The 27,832-nt window shown below is 45.5% G+C and overlaps 1 protein-coding gene across 1 annotated transcript; it reads left to right on the forward strand.

Moving 5' to 3' along the window:
• Positions 1-35: 35 nt before the first annotated feature.
• Positions 36-27,800, forward strand: TREM2 (triggering receptor expressed on myeloid cells 2). Its single transcript, XM_070456462.1, has 6 exons — positions 36-678; positions 23,115-23,256; positions 24,681-25,031; positions 26,386-26,476; positions 27,239-27,432; positions 27,522-27,800. The coding sequence occupies exons 2-6, from the start codon at positions 23,217-23,219 to the stop codon at positions 27,536-27,538; spliced, it is 693 nt and encodes a 230-aa protein (XP_070312563.1). The 5' UTR covers positions 36-678; positions 23,115-23,216; the 3' UTR covers positions 27,539-27,800.
• The last annotated feature ends 32 nt before the right edge of the window (positions 27,801-27,832 follow it).

Here is a 27,832-nt window from a genome sequence, read left to right on the forward strand (position 1 = left end):
TCCTCCAGCTAGATCCTGGAGGAGGTGAAAATGCTTTTGTTTTTGTAGTTCAAGTAGGTCAAGCCACCAGTTCCTGTAAACTTCTAATAGGACAAATGTTATTCTCTGTTCTGCAACTTTTTATCTCTGCATGAATGGAAAAGCATTGTACCTTTAAAGCTCAGAGCCCAGAATAGGCTATTATGTATATTTCAGGCTATAAATAACATTCTCAACCAGAAGCAAAAGCAATCCCTGGTGGTCCAGTGGTTAAGAATCTACACTTTCATCATGGGAGAAGGAACTCAGATCCCACATGATCTGAGTGGTGCAGGCAAAAAACAAAAAGAAGGTTAAAATAAAAGAAACCTGTCCCATATGGAAAGGCAGGGAGACAGGGTGATGGGGAAGAGGCTGGGCAGAGAGAGTCAAAGTCCCCGGAGCCTCAATCCAGGCTCAGATGTAGCACCTGCCGCTGAGGATCCAGCCTATAGGCTGAGGCCTCCCCTTCCTCGCCAGGCCGCCACTTCCCAGGCCGGCTTTGGTGGCTGAGCGGAATCCCGCTGACCTCTGGCTCTCTCTTCCCAGCGGCTTGCCGCTGTCTCGCTTCCTTCCCGTCACCCTAAGTCAGGAAGAGGGCCCATGGCCTGGGAAGCCACATACTGGCTGCCGCCTGTCCTGCTGGTGCTCTGGGCTCAGGTGAGGGGCAAGGAGGGAGGGCAGGGGGAACAGGTCAGGGGGAGAGGGAGACGGACGTGGAGGAGGCTCTGAGGAGGAGCGGGCAGGGGACAGAGGCACCGTGGCGGGGGTCAGCTCTAGGGCTCGTTCTGTGTAAGCCTGAAGAGGGTGGCTTCTGCAGGGGGAGGCCCTCATCTCACAGCCCTGCATTGGTGGCTGGGGGCTTCCTGACCTGAGTGTTTATTCTCAGGCTGCCAGGAACAGAGGCCAGAGTTGCAGCATAAACTGCAGGATGAGAGTCTCTGTGAGACGCTGGTACCCACCCCAGCAAGGCTTAAAGCTGAAACTCATGCAGGGAAGCATCTGCATATTGTTGTGGTTGTTGTTCAGTTGCTCATTCGTGTCTGACTCTGTGATCCCTTGGACTTCAGCACACCAGGCTTCCCTGTCCTTCACCATCTCCCAGAGTTTGCTCAGACTCATGTCCATGGAGCGGATGATGCCATCCAACCATCTCGTCCTCTATCATCCCCTTCTCCTTTTGCCTTCAATCTTTTGTAGCATCAGGGTATTTTCTAATGAGTTGGCTGTTCGCATCAGGTGGCCAAAGTATTGGAGCTTCAGCTTCAACATTAGTCTTCCCAATGAATATTCAGGGTTAATTTCCTTTAGGATTGACTGGTTTGATCTCCTTGCTGTCCAAAGGACTCTCAAGAGTCTTCTTCAGCATCACATTTTGAAAGCATCAGTTCTTCAGTGCACAGCCTTTTTTATGGTCCAACTCTCACATCCATACATGACTACTGGAAAAGCCATAGCTTTGACAAGATGGAACTTTGTAGGCAAAGTGATGTCTCTGCTTTTTATTTTATTTTTGACATCTCTGCTTTTTAATACGCTCTCTAGGTTGGTCATAGCTTTTCTTCTAAGAAGCAAGCGTAGTTTTAATTTCATGGCTACAGTCACTGTTTGCAGTGATTTTGGATCCCAAGAAAATAAAGTCTCTCACATTTCCATTGTTTCCCCACCTATTTGCCATGAAGTGATGGGATCAGATGCCATGATGTTCATTTTTTGAATGTTGAGTTTTAAGCCAGCTTTTTCACTCCTCTTTCACCTTCATCAAGAGACTTTTTAGTTCCTCTTTGCTTTCTGCCATGAGGGTGCTGTCATCTGCATATCTGAGGTTATTGATATTTCTCCTGGCAATCTTGATTCCAGCTTATGCTTCACCCAGTCTGGCATTTCACATGATGTACTCTGCACAGAACTTAAATAAACCAGGGTGAAAATACACAGCCTTGACGTACTCCTTTCTCAATTTTGAACCAGTCCGTTGTTCCATGTCTGGTTATAACTGTTGCTTCTTGACCTGCAGATAGATTTCTTAGGAGGCAGATAAGGTGGTCTGGTATTTCCAACTCTTTAAGAATTTTCCACAGTTTGCTGTGATCCACAGTCAAAGGCTTGAGGGTGGTCAGTGAAGCAGAAGTAGATATTTTTCTGGAATTCCCTTGCTTTTTCCACAATGCAATGGATGAGGGCGATTTGATCTCTGCACACAGTGGTACTGTGTTAGTCACTGGCCCAGGCTCTAGATAATTCCCTGGAGCCTCGATCTTCCAGTCAGGATGACCTCAGTTTGGGCTCCTTCATCATGACTTTGCTGATCTCAGGGCAGAGGACTCGGGATTCCACTGGTGTGGAATCTGTGAGTCTTCCAGGAGCTCTGGTCGCAGAACCCTCTGCCTGGTGTGTCCCAGGGTGTGTTCCTGTCCTCCTCTTGTGTGCCTCTCAGACTTCCTGAATCACAAGATGTTAGAGCCAGAAAGGAGTCTAAAAACGCTAGCCCCAGACCGCAGACCTGCTCACTTTGGGTGGGCTCTGCTTTCCCATCATGTACATTTCTCTGAACATTTCTGTTGCTACTGACAGGACTCCTCCATCAGTGTGTGATATTCACATAGCTTCCTCAGGCTTGAGCAGGACTGGTTTATTGGTCCATTACCAGGCATCCCTGATCCCCAACTTCTCCTAAAGGGCTGTCCTCAAGATGGGTCACAGGTAACTGGGTGGGGGTCAAGGAATTTGGACTGATAGGAGACAGCCAGGTAGCGAGGCAGGCATGAAGCCCTGGGGGTGGGGATGAGCAGCCAAGAGCTCATAGAGCCTGAAATTGCCCCTAATAGTAAGAAACCTTATGTGTCAGAGTGGGAAGTCTGGGGTCATCTCTAGCCCGAGGCCCTCAAATATTCCTCCTAAAAATTTCAGAGTTGCAAAGCATCCCCTGTGTTCTCTGGGTTGGTCAGGGCTTGAAAGGCACCTTCCAAGACTCCCACCCCGTGTGAGCCTGTTCATTCACTTGGAAGCCTGAGGACCCAGATCAGCTGCTGGTTCATTCGCTGTCTAAGCCTTGACTCACTTTTATCCATGGAGGGCATGGGGCTAAGCTCTGGGAGGGGAATCAAAATCTTTGAGACCCCCATCCTTAGCTGGAGGAGCCCACAGCCCAACCAGGAAGTCAAACATGTAAATAAAGGATTATTTACATGTCTGTATGATGATATATGTCATACATGTAGACATCCTAGAAGCATGTTGGGTGGAGGCTCAGTGAAGGGAGGACCAGGTTGTTGGAGAAAGCCAGGGGTATGGAATCTCCTGGAGGACTCCCCAGAGGAGGTGATGCCACCTGGGTCTGTTGGAAGAGCAGGAATTTATCCAGGGGTGACAACACAGGTTGGGGGGAAGGAGGGATCCCTGTGTTTGCAGGGCCACGTGTGTGTACTCTTCTTGCCCAGGACTGGGGGCTAGAAGTGGGGAGTCCTAGAGTGTGGGGCAGCTAGATAGGGATGTTCCCCTCTCAGTCACCCTTCTAGTTTCAGCACTATCCACCATCGGGAGCACCAGGAGGACACTGGTGCCTCCCACCTTGTCACTGACAGCTACTGTTGCCTCACCCTGGTTCTCATAGCCCTTCATTTCCTCCCACTCATTGTTGATGCCAACTACCATGTTCCCCTGGATACCTGGCTCTCAGTGGATGGAATGGAGTCGGATGGCTTACTTCTGGTCACTTCACCTCTTTGAGACTGTTTTTTCATCAGCAAAATAGGACCAATAACATTCCCACCTAATGTCCAGGTTTCTTACCCTTAGCACCATTGACATCTGGATATTATTCTGAACATTTCCTTGTTTTGAGGGGCTAGACTGTACATTGTATGATATTTAGCAGCATCCTTGGCCTCTACCTGTTAGATAACAAATAACACAAATACCCTCCAGACTTGCACAGTTGTGATAACCAAAAATGTCTCCAGGAATCACCAAATTTACCTTGGTGGACACAACCACCCCAGTTGGGAACCGCTGTTTTACAGGGTTGTTGTGGGGATAAAATGAGTTCAGGGACTTAAAGGGCTCAGTGCCAGGGACATGACCAGAGCTCCTTCTTTTTCCTTCTCCCCACTCCAGCTCTTCTCTATCTTTCAGTACAGGCAGGGAGCCCTTCCAAGCTGCAAGGGTCTAGGGGAGTAACACTCTGTGGTTACTTCCACCTGTGGCTTGATTTCTCCTCTACCCCGCCTGATGGTTCTCAGGGGGCTGATGACGGCGGAGGAGGCATGAGTGACAGGCAATCACCCCACCTTCCTCCTGGAGGAAGACCTTATCCTCACAGACTTGCCCACCAGACCTCAGACCACCCTCCCTCTCCTCTCCAACCCTCCACTCCATTTCTAGCCATGTCACAGCCTAACTCTCAGGTCCTGTGGGCAAGGCGGACATCTCCTTGTGCCTGAGGGCAAGCAAGGTCATAACAACAAACATTCCCAAATGAGCTACTGAGCAGGAGGAGGTGAAATGACAGAAGAGGCTGTGTGATTCATGGGATCTTGCCCAGGGTCCTCTACTCTGGTTGGCAGTGGGATTCAATGACCTTGAGAAGTGATGAATCTGCAGTTCTGAGTAATCTTCCCCAAAATGTGGCAGGATATCCCCCTTCTGCCCATATGGCCTGGACTTTTCAGAGTTATGAGTCATTCCTTGGGGTGTGGGGGAGGGAAATTCTGACTCTGTGAATGATCATAGAAAAAAGATCAGGTGAACATACACCAAAATAGTACTACAATTATTCCTGGAGAATGGGGTTAGAGGAGGGGAGGAAAATTCCACTCAATATAATGAAGAGGATTGACTCTGAACACAGATTGTGTTGTGTTAGTCACTCAGTTGTGTCCAACTCTTTGTGGCGCTATGGACTGAAGCATACCAGGCTCCTCTGTCCATGGTATTCTTTAGGCAAGAATACTGGAGGGGGTAACCATTCGCTTCTCCAGGGGATCTTTCCAACCCAGGGATTGAACCCAGGTCTCCTGCATTGCAGGCGGATTCTTTACCATTTGAGCTACTGGGGAGTCAGATTATATTGATCTAAATCTAACTTTTATCTTATATGAGCTGTGTGAGCCTATGCATGTTGTTTAATTTCTCTGGATCTCAGTTATCTGGAACAATAATATTATCAACTGGATGGATAATGATGTAACATATAAATTGTTCAGAACAATGCCTAACACATAGTAAGCACTCAATAAATGTTAGTGTGATTTAAGTGGTGGGATTAGGGACCACTTTTACCTTTTTAGAGAAAACTTTAATATATTTTTCCCTGTAAAAATTATTTGAATGTAGCTTTTAAAAGATTTTACAAATCTAAATGCATTTTATACAGCTATTCATGTTAATAAGCATAACTTCCCTTTAAAGCTGGGCCCCACCTAAATGTGGCAGCTGATACTGGGGAAAACTGCATGTGGTTTGAAGTTATGATGTTTCAACTACACAAGACGTATTCCAAATAAATGTTGATATCATTTGCTGTATGTCATCTACTTAGTAAGCATGGTTAAATCTTGATTCTTATAATTTCAATACTAGGTCTTTACAAATTATTTTTTCTAAATCGAGATTTTTAAAATTCTAAAAAAAATTTTTTTTGGAAACAAGCAAATTTTATAGCACCTAACCTGTCTTTAGGACTAGTTTTGCTTTCTATGCTAATCTAGCCCCTTTCTAGTCTAATCTAATCTAATCTAATCTAATCTAGCTCTACTGTTTCTACTTTAACTCTGGGGTTCTGGCAGATGTCTCAAAATAGAGAGTAGATTTTAAAGCATCTCATGACTGGATAATGTTAGAAACGGCTGATCTACATGCACACTGGTGTCAAGATTTATTTCCTTGTTGATCCCCGATTGCCCAACATGCTCTGGGTGTGGCAGGAAGGCCTTGCGACCTAGCTCAGGCCAAAACATTACAGGGAAACAGTGCCACCATGTGGGGTCCAGTTGGTGCTAAGGTGGGAATCAGCCCCTCTGTGGGGGAACTTTCCTTTCTTTTCAGGAAGGCTGCAATTCTCAAATAATTCTCTTTTATTTTTAAGGCATTATGCATCTGACTAAGGCAAGGCCACTCTTCAGTTGGCAGAGGTCTGTGGTCAAAGCCTGGTCTTATTTCTACCTTGACAGGCATCCTGACTTCTCAACTCGATCTTAGACCAGAAGTCTACAGTTGCGTTTCTGAGTGAGATGGCCAGATACGCCTCAGGCTTTCTCAGATGACTCATTTGAAGGCCTCCTTTCACTCCCCAAACCCAGGTGTTCACAGTCTAGAATTTGACATCTACAGATTTACAGCATCAATGTCACTTCCACACTGAGCAACAAAGAGGCACTGCCTCTTGTTTACTGCACGCCCCTAGCACCTGGCGTGGTGCTTGTCACATGGGGTAGTGATTAGTCACTAAATTGTGTCTGATTCTTGCGACCCCATGAACTGTAGCTTGCCAGGCACCTCTGTCCACAGGATTCTCCAGGCAAGAATACTGGAGTGGGTTACCATTTCCTTCTTCAGGGGATCTTCCTGACCCAGGGGTCAAACCAAGGTCTTCTGCACTGCAGGCAGATTCTTTACTGACTGAACTACCAGGGAAGCCCTGGCACATAATAGGTGCTTGAAAAATATTTGTGGAATAAATGAACGTGCCCCTGAGAAGAATGCTCCAGGCTCTCCTGTTCCCTTCTATAGGAAGGAAAGGAATGTCAAGAAGGAGAGGGCATTTGTAGGTCAAGTTCCCTGCCATGAACAGATGGGTTTTACACAAAATGGTTGAATTATCAATCATTTTGGGGCTTTCCCAGGGGCTCAGCAGTAAAGAATCCACCTACAATGCAGGAGACATGGGTTCGATTCCTGGATTAGGAAGATCCCCTGGAGAAGGAAATGGCAACTCACTGCAGTATTCTTGCCTGGAAAATCCCGCTGACAGAGGAGCCTGGTGGGCCACAGTCCAAGGGGTCACAAAAGAGGCAGATACAACTTAGTGACTAAACCACAAAAACAACATCAACCATTTTAACAAGGTTCTTTACAAAGGAGTGGTCAAGGATAAGGGAAGGGGTCCTGATGCATTGAAAGACAGGGAGCTGTTAACACCCCCAGACTTGAAAGAGCAGGGAGAGGAAATTGTGTTATTGGAACTGAGCGAGCACCAGAGCCACAGAAGAGGGACCACCAATGGGAGCTGTTGCTACAGAGGAAAACAGACCCTCTTCAAACCACAGAGCACATGGAGGGAGTAGGGGAAAGTAAAGACCCTAACTTATTTCTTCTCTTGACGTCCAAACTCCTGCCAACATCTTCCTTTGACTTAACCCAGGAATAGGCATCCTGGGTGACGCAGTCCAGAGGGGTCAGTCTCCTAGGAACAGTGCAGGTCTCAACAGAAAGAACATGGGTTGGTGGAGAAGGCAGGAGGGAACAGTGGCCCAGTGGTCCAGAGTTCAAGGATGTCAAAGACAGCAGAAAAGCCAAGAAGGGGAGGACTGGGACGAGGCCGCTGTGACTTGTAGGGGTCAGAGTCAAAGAAGCAGTTGAAAAGCATGAACAGCAAAGCCGATTCTAAATTTTTTAAAAAATAAAATACATATACAAGATAATTAAAGAGCAGCAATTGAAGAGGAAGCAGAGGCAAATGAGGGCCTTTTAGAACAGTTGAGACTGTGTCTATGTGATCATGGAGGAAAAGGCTCTGGGGGTGGGAGGCTGGTAGAGTTTGAAGATAATGGAAGAGACAGGACATAGGTGAGAAAGCAGGTTCCTGGGGATTGGCAAGGGCAGAGAGAGAGGGAGAGAGAGAGGGAGAGAGAGAGGAGAGAGAGAGAGAGAGAGAGAGAGAGAGAGAGAGAGAGAGGTAATCTTGGAAAGGAAAATGGAAATGGAAATCTGGGATGGACATAGACAGGAAGAAGAAAGCAAGAACTTAGAGAAAAATATATTGAAGAGGGAGGAAAATAATGTCAGCTACTTTTTGAGTACTTCACAATCGATCATATACATTTACAAACCCAGATATTGAAGCTGCTGGAGAGTTAGAAAACCTGCCCAATAGCTAGTAAATAATAGAGCAGGACCTACTCACTGTAAGAAGCAGACCCTGTATGCTTAACCTCTAGTCTGTAGTTTCAGTTTCTGTCCCACCCAGGCTTCTAGCTCCCACACTCTGCCCCACATTCAGGCTAGACATCTTCCTCCACCCCTGCCAGATCTGGTCCAGTTCTGATCCAATCAAGCAGCAAGTAAGACTCCCAGCACCTAAGATGCCTTTCACCAGGCTCAGTGCAAAACCCACCAGGCAAATGGGTCTTTGCCTCTAAGCTCCTGTGTTCTCAACCAGATCTTCCCTTTGACCTGATGTCCTGCATCACTATGGCCCCCGGACAGAGGTTGAGATCCTTAGCTCAGCAATATGAGATCTTAATAATGGGAGAATTGCCTCAGTCAGAAGTGGCAGGGAGAGACAATGTAAATATTAATACAAAGAGACAGGTGGGAGCAGGCCAAGTCTGAGGGATCAGATGTGAGAATTTGAGGCTGGAAGGAAGTGGTGTGGACCCAGGAAGGCGAGATCAAGTAAAAGCAGAACAAGACCAAAAAGGGAAGTGTTAAATGTCTGCTTATCAGTCAGTGATGCTTATAGGCTCTAATGTCAGTGGCTGGTGGTCCCAGTCAAGAGTGGAGTGGGTACCACCAATCGCTTTCTCAAGCTCACTTCTCAGGCAGGGCTGGGAGGGGATTTCCCAGACTGGGTTACTGGTATGCCTGGATAGAATTTGAGTTGTTCCAGGTTTGAGAGGCCTGTTTCCCCGCCAGCTGTTGGCAACCACACCCTTCCCCAGCCTAGGACGGGTGCTGGCCATGGTCCTGACTGGACTCTGGTGCTTCTCTGGCTGTCCAGGTTGGTAAGAGTGGTGACAGGAGAGTAACAGAGAATCTGAAAAAGGGTGAGGATGTTCACACATGATGGTCCTGATTTATTCCTAGGGAAAGAGAGGGAATAGAAGCAGTGTTTGAAGACAGTGATGATTTGGGAGACCTGCTATAAGCAGTTTACTAGAAAACCTCCATGTATTTTGTTTTGTTTACAATTTTTTTTAAATTTATTTATTTTAATTGGAGGCTAATTAGTTTACAATATTGTAGTGGTTTTGCCATACATTGACATGAATCAGCCATGGGTATACATGTGTTCCCCATCCTGAACCTCCTCCCACCTCCCTCCCCATCCCATCCCTCTGGGTCATCCCAGTTCACCAGCCCTGAGCACCCTGTCTCATGCATTGAACCTGGACTGGCGATCTGTTTCACATACGATAATAGACATGTTTCAGTGCTATTCTCTCAAGTCATCCCACCTTTGCCTTCTCCTACAGAGTCCAAAAGACTGTTCTATACATCTACGTCTCTTTTGCTGTCTCACATGAGGGTTATCATTACCATCTTTCTAAATTCCATATATATGCATTAGTATACTGTATTGGTGTCTTTCTTTCTGGCTTATTTAACTCTGTATAATAGGCTCCAGTTTCATCCACCTCATTAGAACTGATTCAAATATATTCTTTTTAATGGCTGAGTAATATTCCATTGTGTATATGTACCACAGCTTTCTTATCCATTCATCTGCTGATGGGCAGCTAGGTTGCTTCCATGTCCTGGCTATTGTAAACAGTGCAGTGATGAACATTGGGGTGCATGTGTCTCTTTCAATTCTGGTTTCTTCAGTGTGTATGCCCAGCAGTGGGATTGCTGGGTCATATGGCAGTTCTATTTCCAGTTTTTTAAGGAATCTCCACACTGTTCTCCATAGTGGCTGTACTACTTTGCATTCCCACCAACAGTGTAAGAGGGTTCCCTTTTCTCCACACCCTCTCCAGCATTTATTGTTTGTAGACTTTTGGATAGCAGCCATTCTGACCAGTGTGAGATGGTACCTCATTGTGGTTTTGATTTGCATTTCTCTGATAATGAGTGATGTTGAGCATCTTTTCTTGTGTTTGTTAGCCATCTGTATGTCTTCTTTGAAGAAATATCTGTTTAGTTCTTTGGCCTATTTTTTGATTGGGTCATTTATTTTTCTGGAATTCAGCTGCAGGAGTTGCTTGTATATTTTGGAGATTAATTCTTTGTCAGTTGCTTCATTTGCTCTTATTTTCTCCCATTCTGAAGGCTGTCTTTTCACCTTGCTTATAGTTTCCTTCATTGTGCAAAAGCTTTTAAGTTTAATTAGGTCCCATTTGTTTATTTTTGCTTTTATTTCCATTACTCTGGGAGGTGGGTCATAGAGGATCCTGCTGTGATTTATGTCAGAGAGTGTTTTGCCTATGTTTTCCTCTAGGAGTTTTATAGTTTCTGGTCTTATGTTTAGATCTTTAATCCATTTTGAATTTATTTTTGTGTATGGTGTTAGAAAGTGTTCTAGTTTCATTCTTTTACAAGTGGTTGACCAGTTTTCCCAGAACCACTTGTTAAAGAGGTTGTCTTTTTTCCATTGTATATTCTTGCCTCCTTTGTCAAAGATAAGGTGTCCATAGGTGCGTAGATTTATCTCTGGGCTTTCTATTCTGTTCCATTGATCTATATTTCTGTCTTTGTGCCAGTACCATACTTTCTTGATGACTGTGGCTTTGTAGTATAGCCTGAAGTCAAGCAGGTTGATTCCTCCAGTTCTATTCTTCTTTCTCAAGATTGCTTTGGCTATTTGAGATTTTTTGTATTTCCATTTTGTATTTCCATTCAAATTGTGAAATGATTTGTTCTAGTTCTGTGAAAAATACCATTGGTAGCTTGATAGGCATTGCATTGAATCTATAGATTTTTTGGGTAGTATACTCATTTTCACTTTATTGATTCTTCCAATCCTTGAACATGGTATATTTCTCCATCTATTTGTGTCCTCTTTGATTTCTTTCACGAGTGTTTTATAGTTTTCTATATATAACTCTTTTGTTTATTTAGGTAGATATATTCCCAAGTATTTTATTCTTTTCATTGCAATGGTGAATGGAATTGTTTCCTTAATTTCACTTTCTGTTTTCTCATTGTTAGTGTATAGGAATGCAAGGGATTTCTGTGTGTTAATTTTATATCCTGCAACTTTACTAAATTCATTGATTAGCTCTAGTAATTTTCTGGTGAAATCTTTAGGGTTTTCTATGTAGAGGATCATGTCATCTGCAAACAGTGAGAGTTCTACTTCTTCTTTTCCAATCTGAATTCCTTTTATTTTTTTTTTCTGCTCTGATTGCTCTGGCCAACACTTCCAAAACTATGTTGAATAGTAGTAGTGAGAGTGGGCACCCTTGTCTTGTTCCTGACTTTAGGGGAAATGCTTTCAATTTTTCACCATTGAGGATAATGTTTGCTGTGGATTTGTCATATATAGCTTTTATTGTGTTGAGGTATGTTCATTCTATTCCTGCTTTCTGGAGGGTTTTTATCATAAATGCATGTTGAATTTTGTCAAAGGCTTTCTCTGCATCTATTTAGATAATCATGTGGTTTTTATCTTTCAATTTGTTAATGTGGTGTATTACATTGATTGATTTGCAGATATTGAAGAATCCTCACATCCCTAGGATAAAGCCCACTTGGTCATGATGTATGATCTTTTGAATATGTTGTTGGATTCTGTTTGCTAGAATTTTGTTAAGGATTTTTGCATCTATGTTCATCAGTGATATTGGCCTGTAGTTTTCTTTTTTTGTGGCATCTTTGGTTTTGGTATTAGGGTGATGGTGGCCTCATAGAATGAGTTTGGAAGTTTACCTTTCTCTGCAATTTTCTGGAAGATTTTGAGTAGGATAGGTGTTAGCTCTTCTCTACATTTTTGGTAGAATTCAGCTATGAAGCCATCTGGTCCTGGGCTTTTGTTTGCTGGAAGATTTCTGATTACAGTTTGATTTCCATGCTTGTGATGGGTCTGTTAAGATTTTCTATTTCTTCCTGGTTCAGTTTTGGAAAGTTATATTTTTCTAAGAATTTGTCCATATCTTCCAAGTTGTCCCGTTTATTGGCATATAGTTGCTGATAGTAGTCTCTTATGATCCTTTGCATTTCTGTGTTGTCTGTTGTGATTTCTCCATTTTCATTTCTAATTTTGTTGATTTGATTCTTCTCCCTTTGTTTCTTGATGAGTCTGGTTAATGGTTTGTCAATTTTATTTATCTTCTCAAAGAACCAGCTTTTAGCTTTGTTGAGTTTTGCTATGGTCTCTTTTGTTCCTTTTGCATTTATTTCTGCCCTACTTTTAAAGATTTCTTTCCTTCTGCTAATCCTGGGTTTCTTCATTTCTTTCTTTTCTAGTTGCTTTAGGTATAGAGTTAGGTTATTTATTTGACTTTTTTCTTATTTCTTGAGGTAAGCCTGTATTGCTATGAACCTTCCCCTTAGCATTGATTTTACAGTGTTCCGTAAGTTTTGGGTTGTTGTGTTTTCATTTTCACTCATTTCTATTCATATTTTGATTTCTTTTTTTATTTCTTCTGTAATTTGTTGGTTATTCAGAAGCGTGTTGTTCAGCCTCCATATGTTGGAATTTTTAATAGTTTTTCTCCTGTAACTGACATCTAATCTCACTGCATTGTGATCAGAAAAGATGCTTGGAATGATTTCAATTTTTTCGAATTTACCAAGGCTAGATTTATGGCCCAGGATGTGATCTATCCTGGAGAAGCTTCCATTTGCACTTGAGAAAAAGGTGAAATTCATTGTTTTGGGGTGAAATGTCTTATAGATATAAATCAGGTCTAACTGGTCCATTGTATAATTTAAAGTTTGTGTTTCCTTGTTAATTTTCTGTTTAGTTGATCCATCCATAGGTGTGAGTGGGGTATTAAAGTCTCCCACTATTATTGTGTTATTGATAATTTCCCCTTTCAAACTTGTTAGCTTTTGCCTTATGTATTGAGGTGCTTATATTGGGTGCATATATATCTATAATTGCTATATCTTCTTCTTGGATTTATCCTTTGATCATTATGTAGTGTTCTTCTTTGTCTCTTTTCACAGCTTTTATTTTAAAGTCTATTTTATCTGGTGTGAGTATTGTTACTCCTGCTTTCTTTTGGTCTTTATTTGCATGGACATATCTTTTTCCAGCCCTTCACTTTCAGTCTGTGTGTGTCCCTTGTTTTGAGGTGGGTCTCTTATGGACAACACATATAGGGGTCTTGTTTTTGTATCCATTCAGCCAGTGTTTGTCTTTTGGTTGGGGCATTCAACCCATTTACATTTAAGGTAATTATTGATAAGTATGAGATGGCTGGATGGCATCACCAACTCGATGGACATGAGTTTGAGTAAACTCTGGGAGTTGGTGATGGACAGGGAGGCCTGGCATGCTGCAATTCATGGGGTCACAAAGAGTCGGACATGATTGAGCGACTGAACTGAACTGAACTGAACTGATGATCCTGTTGCCATCTACTTTGTTGTTTTGGGTTTGAGTTTATACACTCTTTCTGTGTTTCCTGTCTAGAGAAGATCCTTTAGCACTTGTTGAAGAGCTCGTTTGGTGGTGCTGAATTCTCTGAGCTTTTGCTTGTCTGTAAAGCTTTTGATTTCTCCTTCATATTTGAATGAGATCCTTGCTGGGTACAGTAATCTGGGTTGTAGGTTTTTCTCTTTCATCACTTTAAGTATGTCCTGCCATTCCCTTCTGGCCTGAAGTTTCTATTGAAAGATCAGCTGTTATCCTTATGGGAATCCTCTTATGTGTTATTTGTTATTTTTCCCTTGCTACTTTTAATATTTGTTCTTTGTGTTTGATCTTTGTTAATTTGATTAATATGTGTCTTGGGGTGTTTTGCTTTGGATTTATCCTGTTTGGGACTCTCTGGGTTTCTTGGATTTGGGTGACTATTTCCTTCCCCATTTTAGGGAAGTTTTCAACCATTATTTCAAGTATTTTCTCATGGCCTTTCTTTTTGTCTTCTTCTTCTGGGACTCCTATGATTCGAATGTTGGAGCATTTAACATTGTCCCAGAGGTCTCTGAGGTTGTCCTCATTTCTTTTAATTCTTTATTCTTTTTTCCTCTCTGCTTCATTTGTTTCTACCATTCTATCTTCTCCCTCACTTATCCTATCTTCTGCCTTCATTATTCTACTGTTGGTTCCCTCCAGAGTGTTTTTGATCTCATTTATTGCATTGTTCATTATTGATTGACTTTTTAAAAAATTTCTTCTAGGTCCTTGTTAAATATTTCTTGCATCTTCTCAGTCCTTGTCTCCAGGCTATTTATCTGTAACTCCATTTTGTTTTCAAGATTTTGGATCATTTTTACTATCATTACTCTGAATTCTTTTTCAGTTAGACTCCCTATCTCCTCTTTTGTTTGGTTTGGTCAGCATTTATTATGTTCCTTTACCTGCTGAGTATTTCTCTGCCTTTTCATCTTGTTTAGATTGTTTGGGGTGGCCTTTCTGTATTCTGGCAGTTTGTGGTTCCTCTTTATTGTGGAGGTTCCTCGCTGTGGGTGGGGTTGTACGGGTGGCTTGTCAAGGTTTCCTGGTTAGGGAAGCTTGCATCGGTGTTCTGGTGGGTGGAGCTGGATTTCTTCTCTCTGGAGTGCAATGAAGTGTCCAGTAGTGAGTTTTGAAATGTCTATGGGTTTGGTGTGACTTTGGGCACCCTGTATATTGAAGCTCAGGGCTATGTTCCTGCATTGCTGGAGAATTTGTGTGGTACGTCTTGCTCTGGAACTTGTTGGCTCTTGGGTGGTGCTTGGTTTCAGTGTAGGTATGGAGACTTTTGGATGAGCTCGTATCGATTAATGTACCCTGGAGTCAGGAGTTTTCTGATGTTCTCAGGTTTTAGACTTAAGCCTCCTGCCTCTGGTTTTCTGTCTTATTCTTACAGTAGCCTCAAGACTTCTCCATGCTATACAGCATCAATGATAAAACATCTAGGTTAGTGATGAAAAGCTTCTCCACAGTGAGGGACACCTGGAGAGGTTCATAGAGTTACACGGAGAAGAGAAGAGGGGGGAGGGAGATAGAGGTGACCAGGAGGAGAAGAGGGGGAATCAAAAGGGGAGAGAGCAAGCTAGTCAGTAATCACTTCCCTATGTGCTCTCCACAGTCTGGACCCCTCAGAGAGATTCATGGAGTTACACAGAGAAGAGAAGAGAGAGGAAGGAGACAGTAGTGACCAGGAGGAGAAAAGGGGGAATCAAAAGGAGAGAGACAGATTCAGCCAGTAATCAGTTCCTTAAGTGTTCTCCACAAAGAGATTCACAGAGTTGGGTAGAGAAGAGAAGAGGGAGGGAGGAGATAGAGGCGACCTGGTGGAGAAAAATGAGCGTCAAAAGGGGGAGAGAGCAATCAAGCCAGTAATCACACTCCCAAGTAAAAATGGGTGCTGAAGATTGGTTTCCTAAAGGTACAAAATTGATAACAAATACCAAAAAGCAAAGATTAAAAATCTAGAGTAGAGGTTAGACTCTCAAAAATACAATATTAAAAAAAAAAAACAAAGTCACAAAAATTATAAAATATATATATGAAGTTTGCTTTAAAAATAGGGTCTTTTTTTTTTTGCAAGGTAATAGTACGTTATAAAAATGAAAATTAAAGGAGTAATAGAGGACTTAAAATTTTTAAAAAATTTTAAAATTGTAATAGTAAAAATATATCTAGGAATTTTTTTCTGGAGCTGTTGCGGGCAGTGTGGGGTCAGTTCAGTTTCAGATAGTTCCTTGATCCAGCTTATACTTCTCAAGATCTATGGGCCCCTTCTAATGTAGTCGGTGCTAACTACAAGGTTTTAATCTGTTGCACCTGTCACTTCCAAAGCGGTTCCCTCTGTTTATTTCAGCTTCTTCTGTTTGCTGGTCTCTTCAGTGTCTAATTTCTGCCCTGACACAAGGGGGCGAAGGTGGTCACTTATTTAGGCTCCTTGTTCTGTCGCGCCGTGGGGAGAGTCCGGAGCAATGGCGTGTGTGGGGAGTGCTCCCAGTGTCTCGGCCACACTGGGTTTGCCCCTACTCACGGCGTGTGTGCTTTCACGGTCTACACTTCTCAGACTCTAGGTTGCTCTGCCGGGGAACTGTCTGAGGCGGGCCGCTCAGGTTCAGGTTCTCAGGTACTCCACAAAGGCGCAGTCTCGGTTGGGCCTGCGTTTTGTGCCCTTCCCAGGTCCGAGCAGCTCTGGTGACCAGGTGCTTGGCGAGCGCAGTCTCCCCAGGCGGGGGGTGCGTCTTATCACCTCCCCCATCCCAGCCGCTCTGTTTCCTGGGTGGCAGCGGGCGCGCCGGTCTCAGGTTTGCCGCGTGTCTCCTCTGGGGAACTGATCTCTGGCTGCAACCCTCCCAGCGGATGTCACCCGTCCAGAATCCCAAGAAGTCCTGGTTAGCGACTGGGAGCCTGCTTGCAGTTTGGTAGAGGATGCCTCTCTGGAGCCGAGATTGCTCCTTTCCAGCGCTGGCTGCCCCCGTCCTGCCTCCCTGTCTCCGGCAGGGGATGGGCCGGTCCGCAGCTGTCCTCTGGTATTCGCTCAGTCCTTTGTTCTGTGAGCGGGCCTGGCAGTGCCTTAGGTTAGGGTTTTTTGCGGAATAGTTCTCTCTCTCTCTCCCTCTCTTATTTGCCTCTCTCTCCCCGGCTATCCCACAGTCTGGGTTGCTGTCTCACGTTAGGTCCCTCAGATTGCCTTCAGGGCATTCAGGCCTGGTCCTTACCCTAAGCAATGCAGCCCGTGCCTCTCTGTTCAATTCCCCTTGCTGGTAGTGGATGTGAGCGCTGGGAGTTGCCGTTAGGCACGTAATTTGTCAGTTTTATTTGTTTATTTTTCCTCCCAGTTATGTTGCCCTCTGAGACTCCAAAACCCCCCACAGACCCGCCAGTGAGACTGTTTCCTGGTGTTTGGAAACTTCTCCTCTTTTAAAACTCCCATCCCAGGATGGATCTCTGCCCCTACCTCTTTTGTCTCTCTTTTTATCTTTTATCTTTCGTCCTACCTCCTTTTGAAGACAATGGGCTGCCTTTCTGGGTGCCTGATATCCTCTGCCAGCATTCAGAAGTTGTTTTGTGGAATTTGCTCAGCGTTCAAATGTTCTTTCAATGAATTTCTCCACCAGGAGAAAGTGGTCTCCCCATCCTATTCCTCCACCATCTTAGGACCACCCCCCACCTCCATGCATTTTGAAAACGATGGCCCAGCAGCTGTGAAGTCTCAGTCAAAGTTAGACATCAGTTCCCCCAAGTCATGCTTCTGGTTCTAGGGCTTCCCTCAGCAATGTCACCATTGTATCCAGGAACCCCGAGGCTTTAAGAGACCTGCGTTCTCCAGCATATACATGTCAAGTGAATAAATGCATGCATGCAATCACTGTTGCAAAAGTTCTAGGACCCACAACAGATTTCCCAACCTGGGGATCCAACAAAAGGACTGAGGACCCCCAGTGAAATGGACTCTTGGAGGGCACAGACAAAACCTTGTTTGTACTAGGACCCAGGAGAAAGGAGCAATGACCTTACAACAGGCTGAGCCAGACTTGCCTGTGAGGGCCCAGGAGTCTCCAGCAGAGGCACGGGTCAAACAGTGGCCTGCCACGGGATCAGGGCCACTGACTACAACGGTGCTGGGAGCTGAAGCATGCTCATATAAGTCCTTTCGAAGGAGGTCACCACTACCTCCATTAAGGCCAAACTACAGGGAGGGAACACAGCTCCACCCATCAGCAGAAAATTGGATTAAAGATGTATTGAGTATGGCCTTGACCACCAGAGCAAGACCCAGTTTTACCCACAGCCAGTCCCTCCCACCAGGAAGCTTCCACAAACCTCTTATTCTCATCCTTCAGAGGGCAGACAGAATGAAAACCACAATCACAGAAAACTAAGCAAACTGATAACATGGATGACAACCTTGTCTAACTCAGTGAAACTATGAGCTGTGCTGTGTAGGGCCACCCAGGACGGATGGGTCATGGTGGAGAGTTCAGAAAAAACGTGGTCCACTGGAGAAGGGAATGGCAAACCACTTCATCATTCTTGCCTTGAGAGCCCCATGAACAGTATGAAAAGGCAAAAAGATAGGACACTGAAAGACTAACTCCCCAGGTCAACAGGTGCCCAATACGGCTACTGGAGAAGAGTGGAGAAATAGCCCCAGAAAGAATGAAGAGGCTGAGCCAAAGCAGAAACGACACCGAGCTGTGGATGTGTCCACTGGTGAAAGTAAAGTCTGAGGCTGTAAAGAACAATATTGCCTAGGAACCTGGAATGTTAGGTCCATGAATCAAGGTAAATTGGAAGTGGTCACACGGGTGATGGCAAGAGTAAACATTGACATTTTAGGAATCAGTGAACTAAAATGGACCAGAACGGGTGAATTTAATTCAGATGACCATTATATCTACTACCGTGGGCAAGAATCTCTTAGAAGAAATGGAGTAGCACTCATAGTCAACACAAGAGTCCGAAATGCAGTACTTGGGTGCAATCTAAAAAATGACAGAATGATCTCTGTTCATTTCCCAGGCAAACCATTCAATGTCACAGTAATTCAAGTCTATCCCCCCAACCACTAATGCCAAAGAAGCTGAAGTTGACTGGTTCTGTGAAGACCTACAAGACCTTCTAGAATTAACACCCAAAAAAGATGTACTTTTTATCATAGGCGACTGGAATGCAAAAGCAGGAAGTCAAGAGATACCTGAAGTAACAGGCAAGTTTGGCATTGGAGTACAAAATGAAGCAGGGGAAAGGCTAACAGAGTTTTGTCAAGAGAATGAACTGGTCATAGCAAATACACTTTTCCAACAACCCAAGAGATGACTCAACACATGGAAATCACCAGATGGTCAATACTGAAATCATGTTGATTATATTCTTTGTAGCAGAAGGTGGAGAAGCTCTATACAGTCCGCAAAAACAAGACCAGGAGCTGACTATGGCTCAGATCATGATGAACTTCTTATTGCAAAATTCAGACTTAAAATGAAGAAAGTAGGGAAAACCACTAGTCCATTCAGGTATGACCTAAATCAAATCCCTTATGATTACATAGTGGAAGTAACAAATAAAGTGAAGGGATTAGATCTGATAGAGTGCCTGAAGAACTATGGACAGAGATTCATGACATTGTACAGGAGGGGGTAATCAAAACCATCCCCAAGAAAAAGAAATGCAAAAAGGCAAAATGGCTGTCTGAGGAGGCCTTACAAATAGCTGACAAAAGAAGAGAAGCCAGAGGCAAGGGAGAAAAGGAAAGATACACCCATCTGAATGCAGAGTTCCAAAGAATAGGAGAGTTAAGAAAGCCTTCCTAAGTAAACAATGAAAAGAAATAGAGGAAAACAATAGAATTGGAAAGACTCTTCAAGTCTTCAAAGTCTCTTCAAGAATATTAGATACCAAGGGAACATTTCATGCAAAGATGGGAACAATAAAGGACAGAAATCGTATGGACTTAACAGAAGCAGAAGATATTTAGGAGAGGTGGCAAAAATACACAGAAGAACTATACAAAAAAGATCCTCATGACCCAGATAACCACAATGGTGTGATCACTCACCTAGAGCCAGACATCTTGGAGTGGGAAGTCAAGTGGGCCTTAGGAAGCATCACTACAAACAAAGCTAGTGGAACTGATGGAATTCCAGCTGAGTTATGTCAAATCTTAAAAGATGATACTGTTAAAGTGCTGCACTCAGTATGTTAACAAACATGGAAAATTCAGCAGTGGCCACAGGACTGGAAAAGGTCAGTTTTGATTCCAATCCCAAAGAAGGGCAATGCCAAAGAATTTTCAAACTACTGCACAATTGCACTCATTTCACACGCTAGTAAAGAAATGCTCAAAATTCTCGATGCCAGGCTTTAACAGTATGTGAACTGAGAACTTGCAGATGTACAAGCTGGATTTAGAAAAGGCAGAAGAATCAGAGATCAAATTGCCAACATCAATTGGGTCATAGAAAAAGCAAGGGAATTCCAGAAAAACTTCTACTTCTGCTTCATTGACTATGCCAAAGCCTTTGACTGTGTGGATCACAACAAACTGTGGAAAATTCTTAAAGAGTTGGGAATAACAAACCACCTTACCTGCCTCCTGCGAAATCTGTATGCAGGTCAAGAAGCAACAGTTAGAACTGGACATGGAACAACGGACTGGTTCCAAATTGGGAAAGGAGTATGTCAAGGCTGTCTATGTCATCCTGCTTATTTAACTTCTATGCAGAGTACATCATGTGAAATGTCAGGTTTGATGAAGTACAAGCTGGAATTAAGATTTCCAGGAGAAATATTAATAACCTCAGATATGCAGATGATAACACCCTTATGGCAGAAAATGAAGAGGAACTGAAGAGCCTCTTGATGAAAGTTAAAGAGGAGAGTAAAAAAGCTGGCTTAAAATTCAACATTCAGAAAACTAAGCTCATAGCATCTGGTCCTATCACTTCATGGCAAATAGATGGGGGAACAATGGAAGCAGTGAGAGACTTTATTTTTTTAGGCTCCAAAATCACTGCAGATGGTGACTGCAGCCATGAAATTAAAAGATGCTTGCTCCTTGGAAGAAAAGCTATGACAAACCTAGACAGTGTATTAAAAAACAGAGACATCACTTTGCCAACAAAAGTCCATCTAGTCAAAACTATGGTTTTTCCAGTAGTTGTATGGATGTGAGAGTTGGACCATAAAGAAAGCTGAGCATCGAAGGATTGATGCTTTTGAACTGTGGTGGTGGAGAAGACTCTTGAGAGTCCCTTGGACTGCAAGGAGATCAAGCCAGTCAATTCTAAAGGAAATAAATCCTGAATATTCATTGGAAGGACTGATGCTGAAGCTGAAACTCCAATACTTTGGCCACCTGATGTGAAGAGCTGAATCATTAGAAAAGATTCTGATGCTGGGAAAGACTGAAGGCAGGAGGAGAAGGGGATGACAGGATGACATGGTGGATGGCGTCAGTGACTCAATGAACATGAGTTTGAGCAAGCTTCGGGAGATGGTGAAGGACAGAGAAGCCTGGTGTGCTGTAGTCTGTGGGATCACAAAGAGTCAGACATGACTGAGCAGCTGAATAACAACAATAATCAGAGAATGATGGCATTCAGACAGAATGATGTATTAGAGGGGGAGATATCTGTGCCCAAGTGTGAGGTTGCGGGTATCTTGGAATGCAGATTTAGCAAATGGTAGGAAGGATTCTGTGCTTGGAAGTGGGGTCATGTAGAATGTTCCTGTGCTCAGATATGAGAATCAGGGGATTGAACTACAAATCAGCACAAGCTTAGAGAAGAGAGTTTGCACATGCTGTGAATTCATACACATGAATTGGCAAAGATTTCTTGGTGCCTGTCCTTTGCTATGAGGCTTAGAGGAATAAAAATCATACCCTTTTCTCAGGTAGGAAGGATGCGAGAAGAAGAGGTCAGAACAGAGCATAAATGGGACTGGAAGTAAGGTAAAGATTGATGGGATTTCAGAGTTCTGTTTTGGCCTAAGATATAGGAAGCTAGAAACACTTAAAATAGCACCAAAATCATGGGCCAGAGAGAAATTTAACAAAATATGTAAAAGATTTGTATGCTGAAAACCATAAAACATTGGTGACAGAAGCCATAGAAGAAGTAAATACATGATGAGCTAAAGTGTGTCCATGGATTGAAAGACTCAGTAGTGTTAAGATATCTGTTGTTTAGTCGCTAAGTCATGTCTGACTCTTTTGCAACCCCATGCATTGTAGCCTGTCAGGCTCCTCTGTCCATGTGATTTTGGGGGCAATAATACTGGAGTGGGTAGCCATTTCCTTCTCCAGGGTATCTTCCCGACCCAGGGATTGAACCTGCATCTCCTGTATCACAGTTGGATGGATTCTTTATCACTGAGCCACCAGGGAAGTCCTTTAAGATGTCTAGTTCCCCCCAAATTAAGCTATAGAGTCAATGAAATCCCATCAAAAGCCTGACGGGCTTTGGGGAGAGTGTAGGGTGTAGAAATTGACAGGCAGATTCTAAAATATACATTCCAAAGCAAAGTTACTAAAGCAGCTAAAACCATTTTGAGAAGGAACAGTGTAGTCAGATTACATCACCTGAATTTAAGACTTGTTATAAAGTTAACAATGAATATGATCCAGCAATCCCACTAGGGCATGTACCCTGAGAAAATCATAATTCAAGACACATAATTTAAAAAGCACCCCAGTGTTCAAAGCAGCACTCCTTACAGTAGCCAGGACATGGAAGCAACCTGAATGTGCATTGACAGATGAATGGATAAAGAAGATGTGGCATATATACATAATGGAATATTACTCAGCCATAAAAAGGAATGAAATTGAGTCATTTGTAGTGACGTGGATGGACCTAGAATCTGTCATACGGAGTGAAGTGTCAGAAAGAGAGAAACAAATATTGCATATTAACGCATATGTATGGAATCTAGAAAAATGGTACTGATGAAGCTATTTGCAGGGCAGGGATAGAGACAAACGTAGAGAACAGACATGTGGACTATGAGAGAGGAGAGGGTGGAACGAATGGGGAAAGTAGCACTGACATACGTACACTGCCCTGTGTAAAACAGACCGCCAGTGGGAAGCTGTGTGTAGCACGGGGCGCCCAGCTCAGTGCTCTGTGATGACCTAGAGGGTGGGATTGGGGGAGGGTGGGAGGGCAGGGATGTATGTATACATACAGCTGATTCTCTTTGTTAGTACAGCAGAAACACAACCTTGTAAAGCAATTGTACTTCAATAAAAAAAGCAAAGCCCCAGTGAGTAGTCAAGATGGGGTGTAACTGGTGAAAGGATCAACACATAGATCAATGGAACAGAATGGACAGTCAAGAAGTAGACCTACATGTCAAGTGACTTTCCAGAAAGATACTAAGGCAACTGAGTGGAGAAAGGATAATCTTCTCAGCCAATGAGAAGGCGGGTCCAGGCTGGACAGTGGGCTGCCCTCTCGGGGGTCTGGGATCCACAGCACCCCACTGCTGGGCTGCAGCCGTGTCTCCTCCTCTCCTGTCTTCACCTCCCCCGCCCTGCTCCCCCTCCCTGAGTCATGAAGCCAGATCCCAGTCCCGACGATTGCTCAACCTTCAGGAGCCAGTTCCTGTGGGCAGTGTCTGGGGAGCCTGACCCTCTCGAAAGGACGAGATCTTGCACAAGGCACCCTGCATCTGTCCTCCACAAAGGAAGGGTGACATGGAGCCTGTCGGACTGCTCATCCTGCTCGCTGTCACAGGTAGGAGTCCCTCCTTCGCTGCCGACTCTCCCTCCCCTTCCTTGAGTATGTGGCAAGTATGTGGGTGGGGAGCACTGAGCCACACTCTGAAGAAGGCTGAAATCTTCCGCATGTCCTGTACCCCCGCTTCCTACTGTGCCTCGTATTCTCCATGCTTTCCCTCCCTTCCCCAGTATCAGCTTTTCATGCAGGTGGAGGCATCAGAGGCTGGTGGATTCAGACACCTAGAAAGGGAAGGAGTTCTGATGGCATCTCAGGCACTAGCTAGTAGTTGGGGGAAGTTTGGGGAACATTGGTAAGAGCCTCTAAAATTTTGAACCACTTAAGCATAAATCTAGCCCCAGAGGAGAGGCAGGGTGGGAGGGAGAAAAGAACCCAGCACTGGGAATCTGCATCTTTGGGGTGCCCTTCCTGGGCTCTGAAGGTCCTCCTGTCCTTAGCCCTGGGGCTGAAGATTCTGTGATTGAGCTGCAGGGATGAGCACCCCAGAATTTTGCACATGAAAGCCTTTTCTCATTGGGGGATGCCTTTTGCTCCCCGCAGAGGAAAAGTCACACGTGGGTGAGAGGAGACAATGTTCCAGTGAAACTGGAGTTTCTTAGCTGGAGGTGGAGCAGGGAAAGTGGGGGGTATGTTGGTCTGTCTGGAGGCAGATGGATGGGGTTGTATGGGGGGTATTGCTTATCAAGACTCTCTGGTTCCAAAAGAGAGGCCACCAGCTCCCTAATCTTATTGGCAAGTTTCTGTCACCATGTGGCTGAGGCAGAGGGTGCTAGGTGATTCCTTTTCAGCCCCTGCCCTTGGCATCAGACTGGTGCTCCCCCACCCCAAGGAGGGCCCCTAAAATAGCAGCCTCATGTCTCCCCCAAAATAGCTTTGAGATGTATCCCTCCTGAAAGGGGAACAAAGCCACAGAAATAGGGAAGCTGGAAGCTAAAGGTCACGAAGAGAAGAATGTGGGGCTGGTACTGGCGTGGGCAGCTGCAGAGTTAGCAAGCATGGCGGGCATGGGCAGGGAATGTTCAGCCTGCTGTGGGACCAGCCCCAGGCCTGAGAGGCCACTGGCCTTGCTCTCTTGGGATGGAGGAGGAGAGACGAGGGCAAGATTCCATGTAACAGGAAGAACACATGTGGACTAGGACCAGCGGGAACTTCAAGACCAAATGGTTCTGGAAATAGGCTCAGAGAGGGTCAATTACTTCTCTAAGAGGTCCAACAAGTCCAGTGGTGATAAAGCCAGACCCAGGACCCAGGTTTCCTGGTTTCCTCATTTCCTATAGACACATACTTGGGCTGTGCCACCTTCTCCCAACTTGTGTAAAGACCTGAGTTCCTTAAGGGCATGATTTCAGCCTCTTCTGTTCAGTGAACATAGTAGGTGTTCAATAAACGCTTGGTACAGTGAATGAACGTCTTGTCCCCAGAGCTGTCCGGAGCGCACAACACCACGGTGTTCCAGGGCACGATGGGCCGGTCCCTGCGGGTCTCCTGCCCCTACAACTCCTTGAAGCACTGGGGGAGACGCAAAGCCTGGTGCCGCCAGCTGGGTGAAGAAGGTCTGTGCCAGCACGTGGTCAGCACCCACCCCTCGTGGCTGCTGTCCTTCCTGAAGAGGCGCAACGGGAGCACCGCCATCATGGATGACGCCCTGGGGGGCACACTCACCATCACGCTGCGGAATCTTCAAGCCCACGACGCTGGCCTCTACCAGTGCCAGAGCCTCCACGGCAGTGAGGCTGACACCCTCAGGAAGATCTTGGTGGAGGTGCTGGCTGGTGAGTGGGTGGCTGGCTGCACCCCGCCCTGATGTTGGGGCTCTGAGCACAGGACCGACCACCCTCGGGGCTTTTGGGGGCCCTGGAGATCCCACAGTGTGGATTTTGTCCCCCTGCCCAACTGAGGGCCACTGTGGCTGGCTGTGCAGATCGCTGACTGCAGAGGGGGTCACCACCCAGCTCTGCGCCCTGCTCCAGGCTGCGCCCCCGGTGGAGGACTGCATCGCTTGCGGGAAGGGTACAGTCCTCTAATTTACACAGACACTTAGGAGCTAGCTGTGGTCCTGCTCCCCCCACCCCGCAAATGGCTTTATCCATCTGGCATCCTGTGGGATGTGAGCACTGAGGCGGTCCTTGAGGAGTAGGAGGACATTCACTCATTCTCTCACCCAGCCACACAATGCACTTACCGATGTAGATTAAGCACCAACTTGGTACGGAAAAACAGCCCCAGAAAGGAACACGGCTGTGGCCCCGGGCAACTGCTTCTCCTCTCTGGGCCTCCTCTTCCCCATCTTTAAATTGTGGTGATGGAGTCTGTGCCACTGACCCCGTATGGCTCCCATGAGAAACAAATGACAGTTTTACAGTGCTTGGGTCAGTGACAGCCCTCACCCCAGTCTCCTGCCTCTAACTGCTTGGGATCGTCATTCCCGGTTTAAGTAGGTGAGACAAGCTCACCCCTGAGCTTGCACAGGTGGTGCCCGCCAGGAAAGCCTTCTGTGTCTCCTTTGTCCCAAAGGAGAACAAATCTGAGGTTACAGATCCCTTTTCTGACACTCTTTTTGTCCAACTCCTCCCCCTAACATGGCTCCTTATCATGGAAATGAAGGTCGAAAATTTGTCTAAGATGGGGAGGGTAGGTGAGACCATCTGCCTTAGACCCCAAACCGCACCTCCATGGGAGTAGATGGCAAGGAAACACTGCAATCCTATCAGAGTCTAAGGCTCAGCCGACTCCCACAGATATAGCAGGAAAAGAATAACAACAACAACAATAATCTGTAGCTGGTACAGCCAGCTTGACAGTCCACACCAGACCTTCAGAAACACCTATCGTCTCATTTGCTCCTCCCAAAGACCCTGTGTGATGGGAGCGTGGGGGCTGCAGTCACTGAGCTCCTATGAGGTGATGGGCATGACACAGGATGTTCTCACTGATTCCTGCAACACTATTATTAAGAAGGGGTTCCTAATTGCTCCATTCTACAGGTGAGGAAACTGAGGCTCAGAGACGTTAACAACTTCATCCACACAGGGTGAGGTCCCAGAGGGCTTCACCCCACCCAGAGGGGTTCTCTCCACTGTGGCTTCAAGAAGGGGACTAGCAGCTCACAGGCTCTGTCTCCCACAGACCCCCGTGATTACCAGGACCCTGGAGATCTCTGGATCCCTGAGGGGTCTGAGAGCTTCGAGAATGCCCAGGTGGAGCACAGCATCTCCAGGTATGGTGACAAGTCTTTGCTAAGATCCCCGGGTAGACCTCCACCCTCAGAGCCCAGGCATGGGGTGGCAGCTGGGGGGCAGCGGGTGCCAGAAGTACAGATTCCAAGGCAACTGGAACAGAAAGGGATCTGTATATGATCTTGTCTAAACACCCCTCCAGCCAGCCAGTGTGTGTTGGTGTGACTGTACCAGTTGTTAAAATATTGCAAAACTTCCCTAACAGTTTATATATAGCTGCTGCTCCAAGACTCTTGAATGACTGGCCTTCCCCCTCTTCCCCTGGCAGCCCTCAGACAGAATCCCCACAGTTCAGCAACAATGAACATTTTACGATTAATATTTTAGCACAAAACTGGTACCCCCAGATCCCTGCTTCCCCGATGGGACCAGAATCAGTTCTGACTGGTTCTTGACTATGTACTGGTGTTTAAACACTGTTTGTATAACCATGAAGTGCACATGTGTGCACGCACGCACACACACACAGACACACCACAACGCATCACACTATCATGTAGGCAGAAAACCACTCAATGAGGAGGTGGTTGTTTAAAAGCACTCAGCAGGCATATCTGTGCCTGGAACTCAGGTCTCCTGACTACATAAACCCTAACCCCATAAAGCCTCATCCAGGGATGGTGGTGGGTGGGGGTGTCCCCAGCCCCCAGAGCTCCTGGGGTCTCCCCCTTCCTTCTCTGAGGACAGAGCCCAGCGTGTGTGTCCTCTCATGGCCTCGCACATGCCCTCTTTGTTTCTCCAAGGAGCCTTTCGGAAGAGGAGAGCCCCTTCCCACCTACTTCCATCCTCTTCCTTCTGGCCTGCATCTTTCTCAGCAAGCTTCTAGCCGCCACTGCCCTCTGGGCTGCAGCCTGGCATGGGCAGAAAAAACGGCCACCTCAGACCAGTGGATCAGACTGTGGCCACAACCCAGGTCACCAGCTCCAGACTGTGACAGGTGAGCTTGGAGAGCACAGTGGGGGCCGGAGGCTGGGGGCTGGAGAGGTGGGGCAGAGAGCTGCTGAGTGAGAACCCTGTCTGTTGCAGAGCTGAGAGACGTATGAGAGAGAAGGACCCTCGGTGGAGAGTTTCAGGAGAGGTCTGCATGGATTACCCCAGCTTGCTGCACACTCTCCCGTTGGCCACCAAGTCTCCTGGCTCTGCTTTGGCAAAAGGCCACTCTGCCTCTACCCTTCTTCCTCTGGCCCGTGGAAGCGCTCACGTGCATGTGTGTGTGTGTGCGCGCGCGCACGCATGCACGCATGGGAGGTGGGAAGGATACTTCCAACTTCTGGACATTGGTCATTAAACACTCTCACAAGTAAACCCAAGACTTCATGTTTATCTGATGGTTTAGG

This window comes from Odocoileus virginianus, chromosome 27, assembly GCF_023699985.2.
Source record: "Odocoileus virginianus isolate 20LAN1187 ecotype Illinois chromosome 27, Ovbor_1.2, whole genome shotgun sequence".
NCBI classification, from domain to species: Eukaryota; Metazoa; Chordata; class Mammalia; order Artiodactyla; family Cervidae; genus Odocoileus; species Odocoileus virginianus.